This window comes from Acanthaster planci, linkage group LG03 (assembly GCF_054643075.1).
Source record: "Acanthaster planci isolate LZ-2023a linkage group LG03, COTS_SCS, whole genome shotgun sequence".
In the NCBI taxonomy this organism is placed as follows: Eukaryota; Metazoa; Echinodermata; class Asteroidea; order Valvatida; family Acanthasteridae; genus Acanthaster; species Acanthaster planci.
In genome coordinates this window covers 23,684,417-23,709,591 of record NC_141779.1, presented here as the reverse complement: position 1 = coordinate 23,709,591, position 25,175 = coordinate 23,684,417, and the positions used below count along the sequence as shown (strand labels likewise).

At 39.7% G+C, this 25,175-nt stretch overlaps 1 protein-coding gene across 1 annotated transcript; it reads left to right on the top strand.

Annotated features, from left to right (window-relative positions):
- Nucleotides 1-80: 80 nt before the first annotated feature.
- LOC110973043 (nuclear receptor subfamily 1 group D member 2-like) lies at nucleotides 81-24,717 on the top strand. Its single transcript, XM_022223469.2, has 9 exons — nucleotides 81-427; nucleotides 2,842-2,992; nucleotides 14,566-14,657; nucleotides 16,556-16,700; nucleotides 17,444-18,522; nucleotides 19,032-19,178; nucleotides 19,956-20,082; nucleotides 20,596-20,706; nucleotides 21,248-24,717. The coding sequence occupies exons 2-9, from the start codon at nucleotides 2,950-2,952 to the stop codon at nucleotides 21,436-21,438; spliced, it is 1,935 nt and encodes a 644-aa protein (XP_022079161.2). The 5' UTR covers nucleotides 81-427; nucleotides 2,842-2,949; the 3' UTR covers nucleotides 21,439-24,717.
- The last annotated feature ends 458 nt before the right edge of the window (nucleotides 24,718-25,175 follow it).

The window sequence follows — 25,175 nt, the reverse complement described above, 5'->3', positions numbered from 1 at the left end:
TCGTTGCTTTGTACTGCCTCGGGGCACCAGCAACTTTGGAGCGATCCTTGTAATTAATAATAGTCCATGAAAGAAAGGTCATCAGACGGTTCATTTCATGGGACACAAAGTAGGTCAGTGGGTCAACCGAATCTCTTTCACTCTGTGCCAGCATTTCACCCGTGATATACTCGAGCACTGCTGTTTACATTTTAACTGTTGAACCTGTGGCTGTTCACCGACACTTTTGTACTTGTTTGGTTGCACTACACTGTCCAGAAAAGTTGGAATTTAAACTGAGACAGAGCAAGATAACGGGACGGAGTGGGCCTACTGCATTCCCGCGCAGTCACGCTTGCTTTTGTTTTAGAAAGCGTTCGTCGTAGGCAAAGTGCAGACTGGAATCGTGTGTAGCCTATGGTGGACAGAAGGCAACTGAAGTTAAGCAGTGAGTTTTTATGTTTATGTCAAACACAAATTTTTAAGTTTGTACAATGAGAAAAGACGGTATAGGTGCTGCCTATATTTTTAGGACGAATATGGGCTGACTGGGCAAGCCGAACTTTTGTTAGCAAATTTCTCTACATTTTGATACGTAAATATTTTTCAATACCTAGGCCTAGCTACGGACTACAGTAGGCTAATTTAAATGCCAAACTTTGGGCGGGGGATATTTTCTTTCTGAGGTATAATTTCAGATTACATTTAATAAAGCTGATCGTGTTCAAATTGAATTGATCTCTTTGAACATGTTGAAAGAATTTTACAAACTGATTCATTAAAACCTGTTTTTACAGTCATTGACAGTGTTTGAGTTTAAAGATGCAGTAAAATGTTTAAAAATCTTAAAGGTGTAATTGTGGCATTGTGTAGTATTTTAAAATTCTGTGTAACTCTTTTGAGTTGTATCTCTGTACATGAACCACTTCAAAAAGTGTTTTTACAGTAAGTGGGCCTATGCAATCAAAAATTAAACTCAGTCTAAAAAATACTTTATAAAAGTTTATCCCATATGTTTGTGCTTTAAATCTTATTTGAAATCATTGTTTAAAGCAAGTCACTGTTTTGAATACCACTTGGCAACCTGTGCACAAACTCTACGAAACTGGGCTGAAAATTCAAAGTGTTTTCTATGTGAATATTTAAATATGTTCAGTGCTAAATGTGACCTTTAAAGTCATGTTGTTACTTTCAGATGGCTAATAGGTACATGTAAATGTTAGTAAAAATTAGTGCCGTCATCAGTAGATAAAATTCTTTCCCCAAAAGTGTGTTGCAGCTTGTATGATTTCTTCTTCTATCAAATGATGGATGATAATTACAGGTCCTGGTTCCATGAGGCAGTTGGCGTCCCTAAATATCGAAACACTGAGTATACTCCCGGTTCTTTTCAGAACCACACATACAGTGTACATGTACTCATAAGAGAAATATTCCTTCGCATGGTGCTACCTCAAGCCTTTCCACTTATTGCTGTCTTTCACCAGGAATAGCCTGAAATTCCATCTAAGTATGTTCAACAAAAAAACAAAACAAGACCAAAAAACCTAAGCTGATAACAATATTTCTTTAATTAGCCTGAAATTTACCAATTAAAACTATTACTTGAAAGAAATCTTGCATGGCGTCAATGGAAGTTCCTTTGTCAAGTAAAGTTTCAGTTAAAATAGGGGAGAAACACAGCACTGTGATTTAATAAAACTTATCTCTGACTGAAAGCCAACTTAACTGAGGAGTTGGGTTATGGATAGACACTAAATAATCAACAACTATAGCTGTGAATGGAATGGGGCTTTTTGGTGGTGTTGGTTTGATTTTGTGGTGCTGAATCCTTTTCAGTAAATTATGCCAGTGAAATTGTTTGTTGTATGCAGAGAAATTTTGTGGCAATTTTACACATAGTATATACACAGTAGGGTACATGTACACAAACACATATGCTGAAAAAATAGCTGCTACTCCATACATGTATGCAGCTGAAACCGACAGAACTTCTTGTACAGGCACTATGTTGAACTTCTTATAAATTTAAGAGTCTTAGTTCCTGGAATTGTTAATCAATGGTACCGGTGCTGGAAATGTAAAAGATCTCATAGAATTGTTGCTAACCACATCCTACATGTTCATGTACACACATTTCCCCCAAGGGTCACCAGAACAAAATCAAATTTGCAAGGTTCAAGCGAACAGTGGATGGGCTACACTGGGCACTACACTTTTTTAGCAATAAAACCTCAGTTTCTGATGGTATACAAAAGGCCTGCAATGTGTGGTCGTTTTTGACGAGGGCTTTAATTTGATTGATATCTTATGCATGTTTTCCCATTTTCCTTCTTACCCTTATCAATATTGAGAACCACCCAATATTGAGAACCACCCAATATTGAGAACCACCCAATATTGAGAACCACCCAATATTGAGAACCACCCAATATTGAGAACCACCCAATATTGAGAACCACCCAATATTGAGAACCACCCAATATTGAGAACCACCCAATATTTAGAACCACCCAATATTGAGAACCACCCAATATTGAGAACCACCCAATATTGAGAACAACCCAATATTGAGAACCATATATCCCATTCAAGTTTAATAGGTGCTACATGTACATGTATACACGCTCTACCACCTGTAGTTTGTGCAGAGACTTTGTAGTACAGCAGCATTGTGCAACATTGCTCTGCCAAATCCAAAGTTGTAATTTTGGTCATCATAATTAGAGAAACATACAATGATTTTGTGACATTTTGGATGATTTATGGTTCTTAAAGGGGCTCGTCAAAATGTGACGTACATGTACATGCGCCAGGGATTTCCGTATTATCTGCCTCTCTCTTTTCCCCTTTTATTCTCAGATAGAGTCAACGTTTTGTGACAGGCGACGAGAAATATAACTGCAGTATCTACATCAAAAATTCTTGTTTTGGTGGAAACGAAAATTGTAAAGCTTGAAACATAAGACTATGGAATGGGAGTCCAGAGATCGTGTGGGATCAGGTGTACTAGGTAAGTTTATTCAGATTTGGCGTGATTTTCGTATGAATGGTTATTTTCTGCGTTAGTATGTTCTAACTTCAGGTAGGCCCACTATTGTCTGCACAGTTGGGCCTGACCAACTTTGAGAAAAAGAGTATGTGCAAGCAATATGTCATAGAATTGTGCTGAAGATGAAATAAGAAAAATAAGGAAAAAGAAACCAGTATAAAGTAAGAAAAAGATTGATTTTGAAAAGAAGTCAGAGGAGAGCAGGCAGTGATTTCAGTAATGAGGATGTGATATTTATACGTTTAAACATTTAAACGAAAAAAGTTCAAAACATGTTTACAGATTTTCCAAAACATTTCAGTGGAACCTGTTTATTTCCAGGTTTGACAGAGTTCATTTCAAACAGTTCAAATAAATTTGATCCTCCTAGTGGCATGTAGTGATTTTTCCCTTTCTGCGTCCACCCACCTTTTGGGGGGGAAAATTGAATTTAAAGCAAGACACATTTCTTTCATGTATTTTGAATGCCCCAGCATTGATCTACATTTCATACACTGGGCTGATCATGCACATTGTTGAGCTACATGTATAATACCAAGGTAGGTGTCAGCACCCTCTATAAAGTGTTGGCCAAACATTTAAATGTATAATTGCATGGTAGTTGACAGTTCTTCTTAACATTTATCAGATGTAGATTCCCTTCTTTGGTTAGTAATGAAGCAATCATTTGTTAAAACCATTTTGAAAACAGCTCAACTCTTGCAGTATAATGTGCTCTTTTTATATTCAATTCTGCTAAATAACCACAGTTGGGTATGTCCAACTGTGTCGACAAAGTTGGATGTGCCCCAAGTATAAAAGGCATCCTTTTATACCAGAATGCCCCCAAGCACTTCCGCTTCCAACCGTCCCGGATTTGGCAAAACCCACCACCATGCAGAAAACCATCAACACATTCCCTCTTACTTGGAATTTTCAAGGGCCACCCAGCCCAGAACACTAGTGGCTTGGCCGTAAGTTTCTCCATCCTTCAAGGAGTCTTGAAGGATCTGACAAAATGAAAGTTTGGCAGTTACCGTAGGAGAGGATACAATGTACATTTTACTATAGAGGGTTTACACTGCAGCCATGTTGCTGGCCAGTGCTTTTGTTCCATAGGGTTTGCACAATGGAGGTTTCCCTGTGGAACAAAAGAACTGCCCTGCACAAGGTTTGGGTTGCCATGATTGTCACAGTCTGTCACTGCATGTGATACATAACTGCAAGTTTCTAGATTAGTCAGTTGATATTTGAAAGCAAGTCATAGTTTCTGAGTGCGTGATGAATTCACTGGTGTGTAAGTTTCTGTATGAATACATCAAAGTAAAATTAACCTGATTTCTTTTTTGAATTAAAAATCTGTCACAAAGCTTTTAAAGTGAACTTTGCAGATTTTTTTCTAACAGTGTTTTCTCCAGTTTTTGTTTTGTTTGTTTTTCTTTGCCTTTCTTCAGACATTCAATACAGACTTGAATTCATGGATAATGCGAAGATTGGACAGTAAACATGGACATGTATATCTTTTTTATACTGGAACATTGTACATAAGTTAAGATTGCATTTCCATCCATATTTGTACATGTATGTGTATTTCAAATTTGAAAATTGCTTCCTCTTTTTTAGACACTTAAGAAAATCATCAAGATACAAAGATTTGTGTATTTCAGGCACTGGGAATCTGTGCCGGAATGCTAGGTTATTGTAAGTCATGAAGGTGAGCAGCCTTTGTGGTCAGGTGACCCATTTCAATAATATTTGTTTACAGGGAGGAATAATAACCCCAAACTGAGTGACCCTAGTTCACCACTTTTGTTTTGTTTTGTAAGATAACAGCCGTGACACAGATGAACATTGCATTGTGTAAAGCTTTATCAGTGGCAATGCCTTTGCAGTAACCGAGTTAGATATGCACGTACATGTACATGTACATACGTGTACATGTACGTAAATACTTCACAAGTACATTTATGGAAGCTGCTCTCAGAATTTTTCTGTGAATTTTTTATAGCTCTAGTCATACAATATTAAAAGCGTGATAACAGACTGAAGGAGCAGTTCAGAGATTGAATCTCATGCGAATTTCTCGGGCATATAGTACCTGTACTTAGCATCTGACTTCCAGGCGTACATGAACCGGTATTTACCCATGGATCCCAAAGTTCCTTTTTTACCAGAAAACACTCTTTTCTGAGATATTATGGCAAAGGTTTCCCTGATCCCCCATCTGAATTGACATATGTTAGGCATGTCAAATCTGCATTCATGTGCATGTATGCATACACATTGTGGACTGATGTACCAGTACTAGCATGCAACTTCCTGAAATGTAGTCTCCACTCCTTCGAAGAATAGTCAAGACCTTATAACCGAACATTACTTTGTTATTTAGTAGTTTTATGTGATGATGGATGTGTCTTTGTACTGGCCATGTTTGTCCAGACTACCTGTACGTACGGTGTACTTTTGCGTAGAGGCACACAATAACTAGCAACCTATATGTACATGTACATGTACTGGTAATCTCACAAGTCTGTTGATCAAACCAACAAATATTCTAAATACCTTGCACATTAATGATTAACTGTACATAACAGTGCCACTATCACTAAATTAATGTCCTGAATTTATCTACACCTTTGTTGTCATTTTTCTACCATCACAGCGGCCTAGAAAGAATGACCCTGTCACCCCCACAATTAGGAAAGGAAACAAGTGTGGCTATTTATTTCACTGATTGACAGAGTGATCAGAAAAAAACTGAGATACAGAGTCAACCAAAATTGCTTACCTTTTATAGAATTGTTTATTTTGTTTTTGCAACAAAATGAACTCACGCTGAGTCAAATTTATGCCCCCAAAATAAACTGTCTGAATCGTTACCCAAACATACATACATGTACTGTGTGCTGGTATGTACATGGGCTTGTCCAAAACACAGACATGACCTACTATAGGTGTATACTCCTTTTGTCTAGACTCAGTGAGAATGGAGTCCTTCTTTTGAAACCCATAGTGGTGTAAACTCCACTTTTTAAATTGTTTATTATTTAGGTTTCTGAATCTTTTTTTTCTGCTTATACCCTTCAGGAGCTCACTTCTCAAAAACTGATATAACAGTACCGGTACATGTAAATTTAGGGGCGTGTACCTGAACCCTCTAAAAATCAGCCTGACTTCTGTATTAAATCGTGTTGCTCATTTTGCACTCCAACAAAATGGAGCATAAAGCCTTTGTAGGTGAAAAGCATGATGGCTTGGTTTCAGTGAGCTCAATGGATTGAAATGATTTACATCCCGTAAAGGTAAATTTTTTAATGAATCCACCGCACTGCAGTGCACGCAGAGGGTTAAAAAGTTAACAGGAATATTGTTTGCCGAACCGAAGTACCGTGAATGCTGTTACCAAACTTTGAGCGCCCTTGGAAACAATTGTATTGCTGCTTCATGTTCTGAAGTTTTAATGGGTATCGTCGATGAACTTTTCACAATTGTTCATGCTTTTTTCCCACGCCATTGCGACGTTTACTGGGTCAAGGCATTGCCGGATCATTGTTATTCTTCCTTTGGGTGTGCGTGTTGTGTTTCTTGTTCCCATCAGAAAAAGCAAACTGGAAAAGGAAATAGTTGAAGGATGGTATTGTGAAACAATCCCCTGAAGCAGTTTTGTGCCACAGGAATTATTTTTCATGTATCACTTGAAATCAGTATACAGTAAATCAGGCTCAATTATCTTTAAAATGTACACTTATAAACCTTTGTAACAATGAAGCATTTAATCTACTTAAAGAGCACCTCTAAGGAAAAGCGTGTTTTGTCTGATTTTATCTGTTCAAATGAATATGGAAGCATCCAAATCGAATGCAGTGTAATTTGTTTTCAGAGCTCAACTACATGTTTAACAAGTTAAACATGTTAAAAAGAGCTTTTTTTTCTATTTATGCCAAGATGCGAATTCTTAATGTAGATTGCATCATTCTGAGAAAACAAGGGGAACCCTCGCCCTGTGTTCGTAGAGGATAAACCCTCGTGCATGTAACAAATTGCATGTACCGGTACATGTAGCCATTGTGTGTAGCCATTGTTTGGCATGCATAAGGGTTTATCCACTACAAACACAGGGCAAGGGTTCATTTTCTCTCTTTTCTCAGAATGATGCAAGCTACATGTACATTCAGAATTAGCATCTTGGCACAGAAAAAAAGCCCTTTTAGCTTGAAATAGTTGAGCTCTGTAGACAAATGACACTGCATTCGATTTGGATGCTTCCATATTTATTTGAACAGATAAAATCAGAGAAAACATGTTGTCCCATAGAGGCGCTCTTTAAAATATAATGTACTGTACAAATGTAGTATGTAGTTTAAAATAACGGTACAGTGCAGGACTGCATTGGACCAAAGGGGAGGCTACATGTGTGTAGATATGACACTCTAGGAATAACACTCTAGCCTTACACTTCTCAAAAATAAGTGAATAAGTTGTTTTTTTTTACAAGTTTCTGAGCAATGAAGATGTTTCATACTGTTGCCCATTTTGGTCATACATGTGTTTACGTGGAGTCACTTCCACACCACTGAGTTGTGTTCCACAAACTGAACTTTTTTCCAAAGGGGATTTCCTGTAAACTTTAAGTGAACCCAGAAATGTCTGGACCTGTATCCTCCTCTCATTATTCCCTGAAGCATTTATGTTATTTCCCTTTTGAATGTACTCAGTCCTGCATGTATACATCTACCTCCATAAGTATATGTACTGAGTAGTACATACATTGTACATGTACATTACATGCACATTACATGTACAGTGGTATAACCAAGTCATTTTTCTACAAAATAAGTTACAACTCATTTTACCACAAGTCAAGTAAAGTCACATGTCATGTGTTTTCCAAGTAAAGTCCCACATCCTAGGTCTTTTTTTTTCAAGCCTCTGTGTTGTTCAATTTGCACACTTTTTCTGACAACCTTTCTTGATGATGGGACCTTCATGAATAATGTTTCTCAAAATAGATTGACTGTCTGCTTAATTTTCCATTGCAACATATATTTGTATTTTGCTGACGAAACATTAATATCTATAATGAACACAGACAGTTTTGGTTTAGCGCATATAAAGTAAAGGATCTGGTTGTACATTATTTGGGCCAGTTTCAACAAATGTAATGTCAAGTTGTCAACAAGTCAAATTTAGTCAAGTAACAACTTGCAAGTCATTTTCTCCCAAGTCAAATCTTAATTTCAAAGCATTTTGACATAAGTTGTGAGTTCGAGTCAGCAATGCAAGTTGACAACTGTGCACATGTACATGTACTTGTAATTAGTCAATTACTCTGTTTATGTACATTATAATTTACATGTGTCAGTACTGTACATGTAACATCCAGCACATGCATGCCTTTATCAACTCCAACTGAGTGATATTTGCTACTTAAGCAACCATGTATTAGAAATAGTGTACATGTACATATACCTGTATGTACATGTACATGTACAAAGGTTTCCATACATAAAATACATTGTATCAAGGTGCTACAAGTGCAACATTTACATTTAGTTCTAAACTCTGGCTATGAACAAAAAACTGATTTTCTTGTCAAGCAATGTTCAGTGATCATGTGACTGTACGTTTTTGTGTACATGAGTACATGTACGTGCAAATACTCATGCAAATGTACCCGTAATTTTGCAAAACCGCTGAATATTTACTTGGGTGTCAGACATGGCATCAGCGGCATTCTGTTGTCACCCTAGCTAGTCTGTAATTGGTCGTCACCAGTGTAACTGTTAGGTTATAAGTCTGCGTTGGACATGTACCAGTACATAATAAAAACAAACCTGTCCATGTTCCGGGTACATATACAGATACATATATTGTGAATGACAGTATCATACATGTACATGTAGATCACGTGTTGTTCATCAACTGTTCATTAGCAGCAGCAGTAAGTTAAGCCTGGTTTCCATGTGGACGTAATAAGCTCAGAGAGCAACACAATCAAGACACAAACTGCAACGCAGATACCGGTAAATGAAAATATGTCAAACCAAAGTGTCACCAATAACCCAGACATACACAAGGCAGCCCCAGACAGATCGGCAATGTTGAGCCCAGTTCAACTTTGCCGACTGTCTGCGTGGAGTCGCTGAGTAGGCCAATACAAAGACACACACTGTCATGACGGGTGCGGTACAATGTTCCTCTCTCTTAGTACCATTCATTTTGTCCATTTTTTCCTTATTACTAGCATATGCAGCCCCAATCGTCAACAAAACAGCAGAACATAAACAAATTCTATCAAACTGGAGTATCAGTTTGGCTACAAGAGGCGACATTGCCATCTAAATTAAAGGCAGTTTATGTGAAAATTTCTGTGTGTCAGATGCCATTTTGTTTTACTTTCTTGGTGGAATAACGTCACACAGGGCCTCTGCCTTAACCGTCGGCGTTCGTTACGACCTTATGGAAATCAGACTTAAGTTGTTGGTCTGTACCTCGCTTAGCAAACATCCTTAATTATATCAACAGCTGTTGTCTCACAATGACTTCATCGGACTTGAAGTGGGATTTATATCAGAGTGCAAACACCAGTGCAGTCATGCTGCGGTACTTGTAGCTGTACTGAAGGCCCAGATCCTACATGTATGTACATGTAAATGGTCATGTACACATGTACATGTTCATGCACTGTTTGTCTGAGACTGATTGGTCCAGTCACTATTTATGTCCACGTTTCTTCAGTAAGGCGACTTAAATGATTGCACCAGCGCACTGCGTTGTGAGCATCACTCTCTGGTAGACACTGCAAAGAGTGATGCTGACAATGCAGTGTACCCATACATGTAATGTACATGTGATTCAACCAAAGAACCATGAAAGGCATGAAAAACCAGCCTCAGTGTTTTGTATTTAATTGGATCAGCAGTTTCAATCAACAATCGGTGTATAACATTGAGGTTTTATGCAGCTTGGAATGACATCACAATTTTGCTCATGAATATTGATATTCTCAGCATAAAAACCAATAAGCATCTGAATACCCTTTGAATAGAGAAACAAAATTTACAAATGAGGCAGATGGTATATCGAGACACAAAACTACATTTTAAAAGGTTTTATTTAAAAAACTGGTCTTCATACATGCAGTTGCAAGCCTGGATCAAATCCTTAGTATGTTTCAAATGGACAGCTTAAGTTTTGGATGGGAAATGACTTGTACATGTATTTCGGTGCACAAGGGCCTGTAATTCTGTATTTACATTTGGGTAATTCAAGAAATTAGGGGTCCATTGTTTTTCGTGTCCCAGTCACACTAACATATGATTTTGTAAATTCAGCACACAATTTCTAATTTCCAAGAGTGATGAATTAATGCAAATTGCCTGACAAACAAATACAGTAGTAATAGTTTGAATTAATTCCAGTGATATTTCCATGTCAAATAACAAAGGTCAGACGTAACAGGGACACGAAAATGTCACACTTTTGGACCCCTAATTTCTGGAATTACCCATTTAATGTGGGAATGAAAGCATAATCAAAGAACACAAACCAACTGATAAAGCAGTTGAGTTTTCCAGGTCAGTTCAGCTAGCCGTCTCAAATCTGTTCTTTTTTTTTGGGGGGGGGAGGCTGTTGGCGCCAGGACTCCAGGACATTGGGTCAAGGCTAAGCAGGTCATGTTTAATTAAATATGGGTACCATAGTTCCAGTGAAACCATTTCAAAAAGTGTCTTTGTTCCTGGGATTTCCGGTTGATATACAGCATCTGTACAGCCTGCTACTACATGTACATTGTAAATTGGGGCTAATTTTGGCATTGGACGTACCGTAGTCCTACTGTGGTGTGTAGACCATTCATCAACACAGGTCCAGCTGATATACATGTACATTCATGACAATTATGCATGTATGAGTCCCAAGCTGGACCAAGAGAGGGCGCAATTTTCCTGGCACCGGAGGCTCCCTTGGTTGGAACTGCACTGTGTTGATTCCTGAACGGCAATGAAATGCACACATTATGGTCTGGTCACTGCCAACAAACTGAACACCCCCTCCCCTACCAATATGGCTCTTTTCAACTGATGAGGGGGTGCTTCTGCTCAAAGCGCATTTTGGTCCGTCTGTACCTTCATCATTTTGTTGCTGGGTACAAACGATATAGCTGATGCATCTGACTAAATTCAGTTTGTAGTTAGCCTCCATGAGCTGTAACTAGCTATACTGCAACCAAACTAGGCAATATGAACAACTATGACCCAAGCTGGATATGTGGTGCACTCTGACTGGGGTCAAAGGTCATCTAGTAGTTGGTATGCCCAGTGGTCGTTTTATTGAAATTTACTAACTGTTTCTCCCACAATCTTTATCGAATAAAGGCCCAACTTGGTCAGTGAATGTCTATACCTATGCAGGTCATTTTATGAAAATAAAAGAGCAGCAGCTTGTGTACATTCTAGTTCCCGTATAGTGGTCAGTTTCTGAAAAACTGACAAAGTGGCTGAGGGGTCTCACTTTTTTCATTGATTTGAGCCAAAATTGGTCAGTTATGGCAGACCTCTTCAGCTTCACATGGACTGTTTGCAGATTTGGGGCAAAAGGTCACATGGGGATCAGCATGTTGTTATTTACCAAACATGAATAAAGTGCTTTGTTTCCTCACTTTTTCGAAACTTAGAGTTAGGGGGTCTCGTCAATTTTGCACGGGCTGTTTGCAGATATGGGACAAAGGTCACCTAGTGGTCAGCGTGGTCATTTTCATGCAAAACATGGAAATTGCTTCATTTGATCCATATATGATTAGTTACGGCCTCTGAAGAGCACCTGATGGTGTCTTTGTAAAGGATCGGTCAGCCAGAGGTCAGCAGCAGTCATTTCCTGACTTTGATAAACATCCCAAGTGCTATGAACTGACCAGGGCAATATTTGTTCAGTTAAATCAGTGTGGATTTTTGATTATACACTGTGTGTGTAGAGGAAAGTCAGCAGTCTCCAAATGACCAGCACCACCATCCTGCTCTAGTTTCAGTTTTTTGTATTTTTTCTGACTTTTTCTGAGATTTATTATTAATCAAGTTTTTAGTTGTTATTATTAGCTTATTAGTCGAGTTGCTGAATTGACATGTATTTTGGAAGGATGTTACTTCTTATTAACAATTTACTGCACGTGTTGTCCAAGGAATTATCCTGTGCTGATGGATAACACACTGAATCTGTCAAAATTGAACATTTTGACAGACTCATGATTACACAATCCAGTCCAAGGTATATGTAATACATACCTGTACGTGTACAATAACCTGGTACGTTCCCATTGTATAGTAGACTCTTTGTGCAAGTTTTACAAAGAATGTGCCATTCGCGTGACTTTACAGGTAGATGACTTTTCTTGGAAGAACACAGTACTGGTATTTTTAGAACACGTACTGTTAGATTTGGGCAGAACTTATACATTTCTATTAAGGGAGCATGGAAAATGGTCTACTAGTTGAAATTTGTGTTTTCCTGCCAGTCCTTTTATAACCCAAAGGTTTTTTGGGCCTTCTTCCTCTGAGTCCCCACAGTTTTTATGGCCATCATATTGATCATCATGTGCAGATTTTGAGGTTTGATTTTCTGGTGAAAATTTGGGCCTGGTTTTACTTGGAACTTGGTGGGAATTCCCACCCTTCTTCCCCTGACCAGCCCCTCTGTATGACATCAGCGGGCTATTGTGGTTTGTTTTGTTCTCCTGGTTCCCTCCCCCCCCCCCCGAAAATCGTCACAGGGTGACAACAATAGGCAAAGAACTCAACTGAAACTTGTCAAAGGTCAATGGCTTACTGATAATAGGGTACACATGGTCGAAGCCAGGTGAATATGTCTAAATTATGTTGCTCAAGTTTCTCAACAGTTCCTTGAAGTTGTCATTAAAACTGACTGTTTTCTGATTTCAGCGTCCATATCATGATAATACTTGTAGTGATCGCATTATTACATGTACATGATTTCGTTAAAGCGTGGAATTGCATTAGGTTACAATGTAGAAGTTGGTGGATTCCCAAAAATTGTATTACAAATACAAGCACATTGTCACAAATCAGATCTGTACGTGAAGCGAAATGGTTTTTGTTCCAATTAATACCAGTAGATTCATTAAAAGTTGCACAAGTGAAAGTTTTCCTGCTTTAGTTTATTTCCTGTGTTAATTGTTGTTGTTACACTCACAGTGTGACTTTCCATTTTCCATGTACCAGTAGCCTGGACAGAATTGACAGCACTGGCTATGTTTGTTGGTCGGTGCTTTGCCTTGGGGACTAGCATCTGGCCAGCCAGCAGACTAGTCGGTCAAGGACATGTGAGGGCAATTTATCTTGGCTCAGACTGGGTCAGGCTATGCCAGCAGGGCGGGCCTAAAGGGGAGTGGTGGGTCACGCCGGGAGTGAATGGGGGCAGAGAGAACAATGGGGGAGCCTTTTCCCTAAAGAGAGGCTGTTCCTTTGAAATGAAAACATGTTGTGAGTCTTGTGGTTTGTTAAGGGTTGCCTCCTAGAAAGCAAATAGCAAGACTGGTAAACATCAGTCACTAACTCCTCTACAAATTAAAGGCTTTATCCATGGAAGAAGGAAAGCAGTTCCTCCATGCTTTATTTTGTTGGATATGTGACTAAGACCGGGTTTGTCTGATTGATTTTCGTTATGCCATGCATGTATATTTATTTCACTGAAAAAATGTAGACTACTTGTGCAGAAGTTTGTTCTCTTTTTTGCAGTGATGGACTCCGTACTAAATAGAAAGAGGGAAATCCCACAGCTAAAGAATTTTTTTAAATAAATGAAAAGGAAAGAAATTCTTAAAGTTTGACTCGAGAAAAAGTTGAATAAGGCTCTGCCGAACATCCGAATAAACAAATATTTGATGATTATCAAATATTAGAATATTGTGTTTCGAATTTGAATATTCGAATGCAAAATTCATGAAAAGAGAGGGGGAATTTTCCTTTGTTTTAAATGAGAAAAATTGCACGACGGTGGCTTGTTCCAAACAGATTCAAATGAAAAGTAACAGAAACCTTACAATGATGCAAAAGGTACATTATTTATTTAAAAAATTTAAAAGGAATGTACACTTTCAACAGGACAAGAAGTATCATTCATCTCTTAAATCTTGCTAAATCGTGGCTCATAGTCATGAGAAGCTACTATAATGATTGTAATGTATAACGGTGTGCGTGTTCGCAACTGATTTCTATATATGGTTTGTTCCTCAACAATCTTCCAGTCGGTACTACCGAATATTCAGATATTTGATCAAATTGAAGGTCGAATATTTGAATAGTAAATGATTGGAATTGACTCAGCCCTAAAGTTGAATCCAACCCTCAGTTGTTATCTCAAATTTCACAACCACTGATGCATGCATACTCCCATGTCATATATATAACACCATGAGGCTGGATCTGATGAATGAGATCACAGATGTTTTTATTAGTTCTGATATTTATGTACCGGTACGTGTACATGCAGATTACATGTTTGAGGGTGTATTATTTTGTGTGGTTTGTCTTTTGTTTGGACAGATTTCGACAATGACATGAACATCCTGTGCCAGATTTGCTCGGACAGAGCATCGGGGTTTCACTACGGAGTACACTCATGCGAAGGGTGCAAGGTAAGTTGGTGTCACAAGAGGGCAGTGTTACAACTTACATCATTTTAGGCAGAGCTGTTTATGTTCAGAGTATAGTGCCTACTTCAGACTTTGGAACCAGAAGGGTAGTTCATTGAATGTATGTATGCAGTACAGCATGCGGCTACGTCTACAATGTATTGTATGCTAATTGTTCATGCGCACTGATGCAGAGTCCACCATTTTGGTTCCAACAATTGAGACGCTCATGTCACAACACCCTCTATAAGTAGCTGTCTGATTTGGGGCAGTTGATTGGACCTTCTCATCAACCCTCCCCAGACCCCATTGGCCACATGTATCACCAGTCACACAGCTCATTTCTCTCAAACTCAAACACTGTAAACAGGATTCTGGCTCATTTCACATTAGCTTGCATTTTGGAATTGACCAGAAAACTTGGACACTCACAATACACCACAAACCTAATTACACATTTCTGAAATTGTCAGCAGAATCTAGAGTTTAGTGTTTAAAGGAATCCCCTGACTTGTGATAAAAATAATGCACGTTACAGTTTCCCCTATTTAGGATTATTGGCCCATCTTGTAAATTGAGGACATTTTTTTATTCAGGTTCATGAAGGTTAAGCATCAAGATACATTTTTCAATATTACATGTATGAGTCATTTTGAATTCAAACAAAATTCACAACGAAATGCTAAAGTGACTGTCAGTGTATGTGAGAAATTATTTGGTATTAAGTAAGTTATTTTTTGCATTTAGACTTGGTATCGTTTTTTTTACTCTGTTGACAGTATTTTATGACTCAACTATAGCACCGCAGTGAAGACCTCAGTTTAAATATCAATAGATGGAAAAAAACCACAAAGGGGCGGATGTGTTAGATTCTCAGAAAATGAAACCTTGGTTGTGGCCAAAATAAGCCAGAAAACCTTCCTCATTTCACCTGTTGATAACAGTTGAAGTTTGGACCCCCCAATGGTGTATCATGTGGTCATGGACGCTCACAGCAATGAACCAATGCCTACATGTAGACCACCCAAAGACAATTTGGCCCATTCAGTCAAAATTGGAGGAGAGTTTTACCCTTTTGTTTTGGTTCATGCAGAAAACCACCAGTTTTATAATTTTGTTGTGTATAATCTGGCTAGCCCTATTGGCTTTGCGCAATGACGCTCGAGGGCACTTTATGGCCTAGATAGCATGTGGAAAGGTACAGGATGGCCATGAAGGCACTAAACAGCCCAGAGCCTTATTACAATTTTGTTGTGACCACACAGAGGAGAAGTCATTGGAACTAATAACCTAGTGGTGACAAGTCCATTCAACTCGGCCCAAATTTGTCTAGCAGTGGAGTTCTCTTTAGTTCAGTCCCAGCCCGGAGTTCATTCTCTTGGGTCCAAGGCAAGCATCATTTGCAGATGTTACATCCTGCATAGTGTAGCGTAATCTAGCTAGTAGATTTACAGAGGTTGTATGCACATGCTGCATGTACATGTATGTACATGAGTGCCTGTACAAGTTGCAGTGACTTACCACACAGCGTGTTTGGTGTATGAAGTTCAAGAACACTCAGAGTATTGAACCCCTGTAGTAATGGCATCCATTGGATTAGTCAACTGCTCAAAAATTGAACAGAATATTTGGCCGTGTTCAGTCATTTCCACACTCAGGGAACACATCCTGGTCACATAACAAATGCTTGCCAAACATAATCTTTGCTTTCTCAAGATGGTGATAAACATGAACTAAAACCAGGCAATATCGTAGAACTATTCAGCAGTGGTTCCGGTCAGTAGTACTCAAATGTTAAACGGTCCACCCTGTAAAATTGATTTTAAAATGAGCGTTAATTTGGAGAGGGAGACATAAAAACAAACTTTGAGTGTTGGTCTGCATTCTCATGATACATGTAGGGCTTCTTCCGACGAACTGTCCAGCAAAACTTGACCTACCGCCCGTGCCTCAACGCTGACCAGTGTGAGATCAAACGTAGCAGTCGTAACCAGTGTCAGTCCTGTCGACTCAAAAAGTGCATCGACATGGGCATGTCCAGAAATGGTATGTACAGTTATGGAGTAAAGTTGCAGTCATGAGATGAAGTCATTACTGAACAGAGATACCAGTTTTGTTGATGAACTTGATGACATGTTATTTTAGTTGCCATGAATATATTTGGCATGTATATTGAGAAGCTCTGGGCTTCACTTCAGGCAGTTTGAATTTAGGAAGAACTGTGTTTTACAGTACATACATTTCTTCAAACGAATGATCCTATTTCCTCTGCAAGATATATTGAGGATGTAATAATGTTCTTTTAAAGAATACATTCATATTTTCTGCAGTGAATTGAACGGAGTCATACATTCAAATCAGTAACTGTAGTGACAGTTTAAATTGAATGTCACCATCTTGTGCTACGTTTTCACTGGTTCCAACACAGAAACTTGATAATTGGAGCAGTGTGTGTTAATCATCTTCCATTGAAACGGGAAGCACGTAGTGTTAAGTTTTAAGTTCACCTTCTTTGTTTTCCTTAGTTGTCTGTTAATGTCAAAGGGACTGTTTGTTTCACATGGATCCTAATCTCAATCAGCAACTTGTCATTGGTTCACTGGCACCAAAACCCACTACATTGATGGAGTGAACCAGCTCACTGGATCCCTGATCAAGACCCAGATCCATGGGAAACAAACAGGCCCAAAATTATGCTAGCAGCAATGCTAGTTATCAATATTGAAATCTCAGTTACATGTAATTGTTTAGTTTGAGATCGGTTGCACATACATGTATCAACTTTTCAGCTGTTAGGTTTGGTCGAATGTCCAAGAAAGAGAAAGCCAAATTGCAGGCAGCTAGGCAGGAAGTGGTGAGCCGAGTCAATCCTGACACTCCCTCTACTGAGCCCCTCGACCTCAGCCAGTCGTCCAATCAGGACCCGCCAAGTCAAGCTGAACCCAGACGCGACAGTTCTTTGCAGTATCACAAAATTGCCGAGCTTGAGAAGGGGCACATTCCCAGTGGGAAACGGTCGGCAGTAAGTGCCCTCATGAATGGTGCAGTTACCATCAATGGTTTGTCCAGGAAGTCGCCAAGGCAACCGACACTGGAGGAAGATGCCAGAGCATATCTCGGTCTGGTTGCTTCCCCCCATTACTCCTATCCGCTGGTGCTTGGGGATCCCAGTTGTTACTCCGCGACATCCCACCTGCGATATCTAGCTTCAATGCCACATCTAGCACCCGAGAAATCCTCGGGCACAGCACCATTAGCCCCTCTAGAACCTCTTACACAAAGCTCAGATGAGAAATCCAACAGAATTAAGTCAGAAATTGCCCCAAAGAAAAACGGAATAGTTCGAGACTCTACTCTGGCCGAGCAGAGGCTGACGCATCCTGAGCCAATTCAAGGACAGTTGGCGCTTGTAGAATCTCACAGTGCAAAGCATGAAGGTTTTCCCAGTAAATCTGGACGCAATGCAGTTCTCCAGTACCAGAATGGTGCCAAAGTTCTCTTAAGTGTCTCTCAGAGAAATTTCAGGGACAGGGCCCACATACACACGCCCTCACCAGCGGAAGACGAGCTCGGTGCCCCCAGGAGTAAACGCAAGTGCAATTCTTACCCGCCAAGTAGCACAGTGAATGCAAAGAGCTCTGCCTCGAGTGGCAGTCTGAAAACGAGAATGCCATTGGGAGATGCCATCACCATGGAGAAAGGACGCCATCTAGGATTAGAGCAAGATGGAATCAATACCGTGGACACCATTTGCGGAGCGTATGCGGAAGGAATGGAAGAACAGTGGACCAATCTTGAGAACATTCTCCTGGCTGCTGTTAGGAAGCAGATACCGGAAGAAATTCCCAACTCTCTCCAAACCTCTCAGGTTGGCTCATTTCAGTGCCATTTTCTCTGTTTCTTTGTCCTGAATAAAGCTATTGTGATAAAAGTGCACTCACTGAAACCTAACGTGTCGGTTTAGCTGGTCTCAGGCTCACTGTGGATCACAGAGAACAGTTGGACAGCAGCCAAGTTGGGACACTTTCAACAAAAATATTTAGTGAACTTCCTGCATTTACTCCTTAGTACGATTCAAATACATTCATTTAGACAAGTCTGAAGTATTTTTTGTGGGATGTGCATTTATGGTTGTTCGTCCCTGTACTTTCATCCATGCTGTACAAAATTCAGTGAGAATGTAACCAGAGTTCAATTTTAGTGGAAAGTCTTTATCTTGGTAAAGTCATTTTGTAGTGTGTTGTGAAATTCATGACCAGACCTCAGTTTTCGGGATAAATGTCTGTCAATGCTCACCTCACTGCTCAAAGATCTTGGTAAGTTCACCTACCAGATCACACTCAATATCTGTTTTTTTTCTGCTATGTCATCCAATAGAAAGCAGAGAATCATTCCTCGGAGAACAGCAATCTAGAGACCAGCCGAGAGGAAGCCTTCTCCAATCGTTTTTCCCCTGCCATCGGTCGCATTGTGGCCTTCACCAAATCCATCCCAGGATTCAGCGACATCCCACACTCAGATCAGGTGAGGACAAATAGACTTCAGGCCTTCATACAGTTGTGTTCAGGTTATACCCAGCGGTATGCTGTATGGTACCCTGTGTGTGGCAGTCGTAGGCCAAATTTCATGGTATTAAATTCAGGAACTTAAAGGCACAGAAAACGTGTTGAGCAAAAGCAGGTTGTTGGCCCAAATGCTTGGCATTGCATGTTTCTTTTGGCTCTTTCTTACCTGATTACACAGATTTCTTCTCAACAGCTCTTCGACATCAGGCCTCGAAATTGCATTCTGGATGAGAGTGGTCATGATCAGTTTTCGGCTGAATGTGCACAGACCTGAAGCACCCTATTACAGAGATAGCACATTGCTTCGTGGCTGTGGATTGGTACCACAGATCACTAGCTGTAGTGCCTTTGCTGCTTGAGATGGGCAAGAGGAATGACCCACCAGCCTTTAATAACAGACGCCAGGACATACATTTGTCAGTGGTATAGACTGGTGCTGTGATACAAATAGAAGACTCAAAGCACCCCTCTTTAACAATAGTAAAATTATTGCTCAGCAAGCTCGGTTCTAAACCTGCTTTTGTCCAGCAAATATTCTCAGGGCTTACATGTTGCAATTTTCAAGCTTAGCAGGTGTAGGAAGATTGGCCCCAGCCAGGCATGATGATAAAAAAAGTGATCGTGCTAGAGTTCGAAATTGTTGGCACCGGTACACTTTTGTAAATAATTAGCATACAGTCAGTTAGAGAAAGCAATTTTTCTTATGTTTATGTTTTTCTCTTCTCCTCTTCTTTAGGTTGTCCTTCTGAAGGCTGGCTGTTTTGAGGTTTTGTTACTTCAGCTGTGTGAGATTCTGGATGTGAATCAGGACACTATCCATCTGGTTGGCCATAGGTTCGCAAGGGACAAGCTCCAAGAGACGAGTACATCCTCCAGTTGATCTGTTTGCAAATTATGATTTTTAAAATTTTGACTGTTTTCTGATTTGGGTGTGGATTGGGGGAAATTCTTGAATGGGTCATTGCGAAGCAGTTACAGTAAACATTAAAACATTTGATCCCAAGGGACTGGTTTCAAGAAACCTCTTAGTGACAAGCAGATATTGCTGTGCTAACTACATTTGCAGCAGACAGAAATTGTACGAACTTAATGGTACATGTGCATGAGCAGTTTATTGCACTGCCAAGAACTGCAACTCCTTGACATGTAGGATGTCCTTTATTGCATGAACAGTTTCAATAAGTTTTTCCTCTGAACTCGGTATATTTTTATATGCTGTTTGCTGCATCTGAAACTCCTTGCTTCATCTGTGAAATGGACGCAAGTTCCGCTCGTAACAAACTGTGTGCTGGGGAGTGCAATCTGTATGTTTGTCTATAATTCTCAATTGACCACATGCTGATCCCACGTTTACTCATTTCTCTCTGTGACCACAGAGCTTGGGGGGCTGATGGACGCCATGTTCTCCGTTGCCGAGCAACTCAAAACCCTCCAGCTGACCCAGTCGGAGACGGTGCTCCTACATGTCGTTGTCTTGATCGCCTCAGGTGAGTTTGAGGACATTGGCAGGACCTCAGAGCCCGCTGTTTGTGTGGGTGTCAGCTCTATTCTGCTTGGATCCTTGCCAGAGTGCTGGGAATGATTTGAATTTCACTCAGTGCCCTTGTGTGTTGCAAGTATTCCAGCCTAATCTCTCTCTCTCCAAACTTGTTACTAAAATGGCAAAATTCTTCATGATCCAGACTAGCCCTAATCCCTGTGGCATAATGCTGCTAAAAATCAAGTCTGCACTTCACTATTTAAGGAGCACTTTGTACTTTATTATTCAGAAGTAACTAAGGGCTGTGTGCAAAACATGGTGCCTGTATCCTTCCTTCCTCAAACCCATCACACCCATCAAAACCTCCCAATTGATTTAAAAGATCCAGGAGGGTTAGTGGTAATGCTGGCATAACGTAATGGTTTCCCTGTCAGTGTTTTACATGACAGGCGGTGGCATGAACCAACCATTATCCAGACACTAGCGTAACCTGTTACTTTTTGTCCAAGATGACCACGAGTTTCGTTGTTGTTTTTTTCCCCTGTCAGACCGCAAAGGTCTTGCAGACGCCGAAAGCACTCGTAGGCTCCAGACTCGACTACTAGGTCTCCTAGAGCGATATTTGTATCTCAGCCATGGCTCAGACACGACCGTCTTCCACCGCTGCTTACAGATTGTCTTGGACCTACGCAACCTCAATGTGCAACATGCTGAAACTCTCCTTGCCTACCAGTCTTGATGTGCCAGATCTTCAAGACATCATTCCAAGGACCTCTGAAATAAATCAGTTGCGCCTGCTAAGTCATGTGACCTACAGTGGGTATCAAATATCAACAAACATGGTGGCCCTCATTGCAAAGTATGTTTTAAGTATTGTTTACCAAATAATAAAACTGACGGTTAGTACCGTACTCAGACTACTGATGTGCCGAGTACTATACAGAAAATCAGCTTTATTTTTTGATACCCACTTGTAGGTCACATGACTTGGCAGGCGGAATCGGTCTTTTCTGAAAGCTTTATGTAATCCCATGCCTCATAGCCGTCCTCAGTGTGAGAACTATGTGTGTTAGTACCCTCTCCCCGATGACAATGAGTTGTTGCGCAAGGGAAGATGAAAATGATGTGAGCATGCTCTGTGCCGTATTGATGGAAACTCTGATGTCAACCACGGTTGTAGGTCATCTGACCTCAGAATCTGACTCCCACTTCCTTCTTGCAAAGTCTGGTTACATCATGGATGTGCCAGAAATAAACTCATGTCATGTTGCTAAGAATCTGACTCCCACTCCCTTCTTGCAAAGGCTGGTTACATCATGGATGTGCCAGAAATAAACTCATGTCATGTTGCTAAGAATCTGACTCCCACTCCCTTCTTGCAAAGGCTGGTTACATCATGGATGTGCCAGAAATAAACTCATGTCATGTTGCTGAGTTCCTTTCTCTGACAGTAAGCCAAATCATACCTTCCCCGGTATGCATTGGTTCCCAAAATTAACCACTTCCTGCCGAGTGGAATTTGCATGTGCGGGATGAGTTCCCGGGGAATTTTCAAGATTTTCCATTTTGAAAATTCTTCAAAAATTCATAACTTCATTTACTATATGTATAAACCCACACGCATGACTGGCTGGTGGCTACTCTAATCTGACAGGCAACCTCCATTGATGTCTGAGTATTGCAGCCAGGCCTGGCGCCGAGTGAAGAGAGCCCAGATTGTGCGATGTTGTGTAATTTCCTTTGTTCCCGAAATCGGCCCAGTGCGTTGCTGAATGCCAGTGGCATCTTTTCAAATGCGGCCGCATTAGCCTGCAGCGGTACTGTATTGCTCATCACTGGGGTGCTTTTGTTCCCGCTGATAATCCACTGGCACTGAATGCCACAAACAGTGATATACTGTTTCAAAACAATAACGGATTACCACCGCTAATGCCAACTGAAAAATGATCGCAAATCCCAGCAGCTTGGTCTTTTGTTACAAGGCTCAGCTCTTTTGTCCGATTTTGGTAACCCTTACCCCAGCTATGCATACAAACCCAAAGTTCCAGTTCCAACTCTAGAGGCAAGTGGTTAACATGGATGAACAGTGCTTCCGAAGCAGTGAAATATGTTAACGTCAAGTGTTGTATTAAACGAGTCACTAACTTAAGTGACTTGAGTCGAGTCACTTGGTCACAGAGACTTGAATTGAGTCGAGTCACTTAACTTGTCAGGACTCGCCAAAAATTGTGACTCAAATCAGACTCGCATCGAGTCACTGACTCGAGTCATTACAACTCTGGTTTACTTGTCTCATGATCTTTTCTTTGTAAAAAATGTAAATGCAGTGATGCGTGCCTTGTCGTTGGGGTGATACAGGCTTTTTCAGTTCTCAGTCTGTTATTTACGTAGTGCAGTGTCATCTTTCACAGTTGAAGTATGCATTGGTCCACATACAGCTTCAAAAGGCCTTCAAAGGACCTTAACGTCATTTAGGGCAGAACGCTCTGCAGGTGCAGAGCCTTAATGTATATAGACTTCATTCACGAGGTGGCCATATTTAATTGAAAGCAAAGTAAAGTCTTCATTTTGGGAAGTTGAGTCTAGAAATAAATGCAATAAAATTACATTAGATTGCAAAATCAATACCTGTCTACTCTGACAAATATATTATGTACAATTTGTCATTAAAACGTGCCTTAATGTTTTCAGTCTCAATTGAAATTGATCAATTGAAATCAATTGAAATGGAGGCTTGGCATGCACTCTAATTATGAAATAGTCTGGCACCATCTCATTTATCAGTTTACAATTTGTGTAATAGGTTCAGGGAACACAATTAAACATAGATTGCACGTGAATTTGTCTGTTATGATTGCCGGGTCTTTCATGAAACTTATCCTTGGCTTGGAACCATCTGTGATAGATTAATAATTGAAATGGTTAGTGCCGACTTCAAAGTACATCTCTTTTTAGGAAACAGTTGTGGTGTTATTGTTGTTGGCTTTTTTATGGGATCGCCAAGTAATTTATTGCACCGGTCCTGAGAGGCGAACTCGTTCCAAGAATTTTTCATCATCAAATTTGCTGTTGAATGAAGTATTTTATTTTATTTCGAGCCATAAAGTGTACATATTTGAAATAGCATTCTGTTTTGACCGAGTTTATTATTTATTGACTGTTCTTAATGAGAAGCAGAAGTTGTCTTTTATAAGGAATTCAGACTTCAAAGTCCTGCCACTCTGTGAGATTGAAAGCCATCTGACTTCTGAATGCCATGAAGGATGTTCTGATTAATTATAGCTTTTGTGTAAATTATGTAATGAATCTTGCTCATCAAGATGTGATTTAATACACAAACATGCACTAGCAATGCAATACACTTCCAAAGATATTTAAAACAATCTTTAAATACATGTGTAGTGTTGTCCTTAATATCTTTGTTCTTGTGAGCTCAAGCAATATGCTTTTAGAAAGGATGTGACGAATAAGTAATAGAATGGACCATATTTGTTCAAGTAATTTGACTGATTTGTAGTTTGTCTTTTTTTTCATTGTATGTTGATAGTTACGATGAATTTTGTTTGCAGTTTTAACTATGTACTTAGGTATGATTCTTTTTAGAAGAATGTCATTCTGATTGGCTCAGTTTATGTAGTTTTTGATTATGTAGTCCATAAAGACATATTCTGCTGCAGATCTTTTTCCTTTTAATATCGGAACAAGGTACTGATATAAAGAAGTTATGCAATTGTAATTTATAATAAGTGGGAATTTTAAATAGAAAATGTTGTATGTGAAATATATACTCAGCAATAACAAAATGCTTGAACATTTCAATAATTCAAAAGCACTTTTCGCTGGCAGAGTGTAATATATGACTTGGGGTGTGTTGTAAGAGTTTTTTCTAGCATTTTGTAAACACTGAACTGCAAAAAAAAACCAAGCAAATGACATTGAAATAAGTTTCTATACAGTATTTGTGCCTTAAATTATCACTGACTGACTTTTCTAATAAAAAAGTATATGGGAAATGCTGCTTTGTCTTATTCCATTTGTTACACTTTTGTTTGTTGTTTAGGAATGAAAATATTACCTGTAATTTCAAAGGGCAATGGAAAGGAGGGGACAGTCTATAACTTTCCAACAACCAAGTGTGATGTTCCAAAATATACCAGCCGAATGTTCACATCTAAAGCAGGGATTATGCCTACCAAGTCGCTTGGGGGGTACCCCTTGCTCTCATTTCTTGCTGGGTATAATGCTAGCAGGTATAGAAATACTGTGAAGATCAGAAAAGTGAACCAAAGTTTCCAATTACGGGGGAGTTACATTTGGTTCAGTGTGAGGGTAGTGTAAATGGGGTAATGCAGAGCTTTGAGGGGTGGAATGGACTACAGTGTAATGTAATATGCAGTTGTGTGGCATACCAGAGTGTAGTGGCGTGTGATGCTAGATGAAGTGTTACATAGTGTAGTGTCTAACAACTGTTATTTC

Bases quoted from the DNA above. Each gene is read 5' to 3' on its own strand.
- LOC110973043 (XM_022223469.2), top strand. From the start codon at position 2,950: ATGGAATGGGAGTCCAGAGATCGTGTGGGATCAGGTGTACTAG. The intron at 16,701-17,443 runs GTATGTACAGTT...TCAACTTTTCAG, and splicing joins CATGGGCATGTCCAGAAATG to CTGTTAGGTTTGGTCGAATG. The intron at 20,707-21,247 runs GTGAGTTTGAGG...TTCCCCTGTCAG, and splicing joins CGTTGTCTTGATCGCCTCAG to ACCGCAAAGGTCTTGCAGAC.